Source organism: Ylistrum balloti, unplaced genomic scaffold (genome assembly GCF_031769215.1).
Source record: "Ylistrum balloti isolate Yb309-2 unplaced genomic scaffold, AGI_CSIRO_Ybal_v1 Utg369576, whole genome shotgun sequence".
NCBI classification, from domain to species: Eukaryota; Metazoa; Mollusca; class Bivalvia; order Pectinida; family Pectinidae; genus Ylistrum; species Ylistrum balloti.
The window spans coordinates 292,466-297,004 of record NW_026781869.1 but is presented as its reverse complement, the minus strand read 5'-3'; the positions used below and the strand labels follow the sequence as shown (position 1 = coordinate 297,004).

The window sequence follows — 4,539 nt, the reverse complement described above, 5'->3', positions numbered from 1 at the left end:
TGTCCTCATTGCCATCCCTGCCGCCTTGGATAACAAGTGCAGAGCCGTGCGTGTCATACTTGAATTGTCTGCTGTATTCGGCGTCATAGACCATGACATTCTTTTCAAACACTTTGATTACTCTTTTTTTGATATCTGGTGATGTGCTATACTAGATCCAGTCCTATTTGAAAATCGACGAATACAGTGTTCGAGAATCTACCATCTCGTGTACTATATACTTCAGTGCAGCGTTTCAGACATGTCAACACGTCTCATATATATTGTGTAACTGAATGTCAAATCAGATGAACATCAGAGGTCCCTTGAAAGTTATATCATATATCTTGCACTGAACGGCTTATAAACAAAAACGCCTTGCGTAATGTGAGTTATTTAGACGGAGATTTAATAATTTGCTAACACCGTAGAGGGAAATCAAAATGGTACAAAAGTCGTCAGTTCAGGTCCAATTTTAAAATTAGAAATGATCTACGCCTCGCATTGTAAAGTACATTACTATATATATTTATTAAACTGAGTTATGAGAGATGGGATCTGACCAGTCTAGTGGGTTATTTCCATAATAAAAATATCGCACGCGTATCAGGCTGACGACCGCTTGTTGAATTCGATAACTAAATTGTGGTAGGCTATTGCTGAATGGAACATTACTGAAAAGTGTAAAAGAGATGTTGGTAAAATCAGCAATGTTGATCGACCTCGTTTTAGAAGAAATCATGAATAACTCAATTGTTGTGACGACGTAGAATTACAAGGACGCTAAATTATATTTGGCTCCACAACAAAGATCATAAAAAGACGATTGTGTAGCGTTGTCACACTGCAATATAATGACCTAAACAATATGGCTCGACAGTAAAATCGCAATTTGGTCCTAATAAGGACTGATATGTGATGTTACGACCTATAAGTTTGTAACCGAAGAGATATCTAATGAAAATCGAAATGTATCAGATATTAAGATGGGAAGGTATAGTAATCTCTCATTGTCTTAATTTTCAATATGAGATGATTAAAAAAAACGTGACGTGCCCGTGTATGACTCTATTATTATGAAGGCAGTTACATGTGCTACCATTTTCGAATAAAAACATTTTATAGTGTTCACATTTACTTACTTTTCCTAACGCAATAGTAAATGCCTGACGAAAAAAATATAGTTGTTAAGGAAACGGCATATTTTCTACGATTCCTTATTTGTTTGTCTTACGACACCGTTCATGAAGCCGGTCTTATTCTTCACTTACGTGCTGATGTCCTTTATGTGTTTCTTTGTTCAGAGCTTGAACTACCGGTCTGTTGACATATCGGTTCTATATTGGTGTTATTTTATCTTATCTACCAAACCACCTTCTCTTGTCTTCAGTCACCCAACACAAAAACGCAAATTCTGCATTCATAAATTCATTTAATAGGAACATATGAAATAAGAAAAGAGAGAGAGACTACTTCACACGACAAATGTTCGTTTTACCACCATCTAGGCGCCTGGAGTGATTACCAGCCTGTCGGGTTAAATCGAGGATTGGCATTTTGGCGTTTTTCAAGTAACTGATTCAACATGGACTGAATCCTTATATTTTCTAATTCTCTCTGCATGTCATCGTTTGTACTCCTCTTTTTTCTCTTCCATCCTGTTGGGTTAAGCTTAAGCGGGCCTCTTTTTGATTGAACATTTGACTGATGAAGTTGATCTTTATTCGATAATAGTTTGATGCAGTATAACAGCTGTTGCATGCCTGTTGATGAAAGAGACAAACACTGTTGTAGGAGGCCCGAGGGTGGGGAGACCAGCCCAGCCCGGAACACGTCCCAGTCACCCTCGGAAGGGTTTGTAGTATACTCGTACCTGTCACTTACCACAACATTTGTCCCTTGGTTGGCAAGGGTCTGCATCATAACGTCACCGAGACTAAGAGAATTTGTGTGATCCGTACTTGGCGTTGCGTCTGCGTCATATCCATTGCGTTCACCGCTCACTTTGAGTGTGTATGATCCGCGGCTGAATGGCGGGAAAGCCAGGCAAGTCTCCACGAGTAGAGTCAACAGTGCTATGAATCGCATCATATCTGTAATAAAAATCGTAGACTGTATGGATAGTGCTATATTTGTAAAACGACATCTTGGATACTACTAGGGGTACGATCACTTCCGCTCCATGCACCCCTGGAACATGTCGTGGCAAAACAGAAGACACAGGCGAAGTAATTTACATGCCTCTTTTTGAAGTTTACAAAGGAGCGACACCCAACTTCAAAGCCATTACAACATACCGTATATGACCTCGAAATTCGTTTGATGTACATCAAAGGATCAAACTATCCTTTTCATCTTGTCCACAAGGTAACGCACATGGAATCTTCAATTTTGCCATGATATGTTCCAGGTGTACAGAGAGCGAACGTGATTGTAACTCTTATAGTATCGATATCAGTTCTATTGTGTCTAAGCCTCAGAAATCTAGAAGACATATATGTTCGTCAAATTTTAAATTGCATTACCTGTGACAATTGGGAATACTAGGTTACAAAAGACATCATGCCGTCAAATGTCCATGTGACATGTTGGAATACTAGGTTACAAAAGACATCATGCCTTCAAATGTCCATGTGACATGTTGGAATACTAGGTTACAAAAGACATCATGCCGTCAAATGGTCTCTCCTATTACGACGTGTTCTCTTAGTTATGGAACTATCGAATAACATGCATTGTTGGTGTCTCTCTAACCATTAGCATGAAACAGCAAGGAGTTGCCGCAATTTTACTATAGAATTGACTAAACAACTAGGGTCAGCTGTGTTGCCGAACATTATTGTAGAAAAAGAAACGTAGATTAATAGCCTTTCGATGAAGATGCCTCAATTACATTGTAGTTAGAAGGGGTCATACGTCCCTTAATAGTTAAATGAATATAAATACAGTGTTTAACGGAAGGTAGGACCAGAAACGGTCATATTTATGATGCCAACACACCCACGTGTCACAACCTGAACACTGATAGCATTATGTAGTTAGTAGTTGTTACTGCTCAATTTAAAAGACAAAGTTAAGGCGGAAGGATGAAGATGCATATTTAAACAGTTAAACGTAATCCATTAAATTATCTCAATAAACGAAAGCAAATTCGCTGTATCAACACACCAGTAGAAAATCTAAACATCAGAGTACTTGCTCGGATTGTTAGACAAATGTGTTTCATTCTTTTATCATGCCTGACTTCAAATTACTTTTTAGTGTTAATTTACAATGCAATAAAAATCATGTTTGTCATCCATTCTTTTTGCTTTCAGAACACTGTACCTTGACAGAACTGACTTTGCACCGTGTCACCCGTACATCCCTTAAAACATGAAACGACAGATATAACTAAGTTTCCGATAGGAAAACACATTGGACTACCAGGAATTCTAGTGTAGGTATACAAAGCTGATCTAGCATCAATTATTTCAGCTTGGGACTAGAAATAAAATAGATTCATTTACACTAGTGAAGGTGATAAACAGTCAAGCTCGCCAGCACAGATTGCCTTGGGACCAGGAATCCTCTGGGCTAGGGCTTAGTAGCGAGCTTCTTACAGCAGGCGTCACAGTGTCGCCGTGAGGGTAAATACAGTTGTACTTTATGTGGGGATTGTCCTGAGACTTACAGAAGTCACATATCATCTAGGTATCTATTACCATATGTGTAGGTTGAAAACAAATCTTTTTAGAGGTTGGGTCTATGGAAGACGGATTAAAGAGATTGATGTATCGTCGCATGGTACCATGATAATTATCAGGCAGTCGTTTCTTTGATTTTATATCAGTTATCATAAGGGCGAGCCCAATTTGTAATGAATCACAGAGTTATAGCGGTACTCATACAACGTAATCATATTTCCACGACCGACGATTGTATATAGGTATATAATGGTAACGGCAGATAATATGTATTTTTCATTAAGAAAAAGAGATTTAATACGTTTTATTGCACGCAGTTACACCAGCGGCACAAGAACATAACAAAGGTTATTAACCGATATTCATAATTAAATGAACAACCTAGACACATAATGCGGAGATGCAAAACTTAGCATGAACATAACGCACAATATAGCATGTTTGACTATTTAGATGGTATGATGCATGTATCTCAAAATCGTGTTGTCTGGATGAAGAAAGGATGGATATGAAAGTTGCCGTTTTTCTCTCTCAACAAAATGCTTGGACTCCATAATCACCACTCCACCCACATATAACAAACAAATTCTCAATAAAAGTTATGGCATCATGTAATGCTGTGGCACTATGCACATTGTATATTGTATGTGTGTTGTAAATATTGAGGAAGTTTCTAAAATGTGTCAAAATAACACGTTGAACTATACCACGAGTATTAAAATCCAGACAGGAATTATGCTCAAACAATAATGAGAATGTCCACAGAATCTTAATTGAAACTGGAGACTTGATGAAACTGGGATAAAAGAATTACTTACACATCTCTAGAAAATAAGTACAAGGAAGATACGACAAAGTGTTCCGAAAGGATGAG

At 38.0% G+C, this 4,539-nt stretch overlaps 1 protein-coding gene across 1 annotated transcript; it reads right to left on the bottom strand.

The window, feature by feature from the left end:
* Positions 1 to 1,491: 1,491 nt before the first annotated feature.
* LOC132565427 (uncharacterized) lies at positions 1,492 to 2,070 on the bottom strand. The gene has a single exon (XM_060230071.1). It carries the CDS (start codon positions 2,068 to 2,070, stop codon positions 1,501 to 1,503), a length of 570 nt encoding a protein of 189 aa, XP_060086054.1. The 3' UTR covers positions 1,492 to 1,500.
* Between the last annotated feature and the right edge of the window lie 2,469 nt (positions 2,071 to 4,539).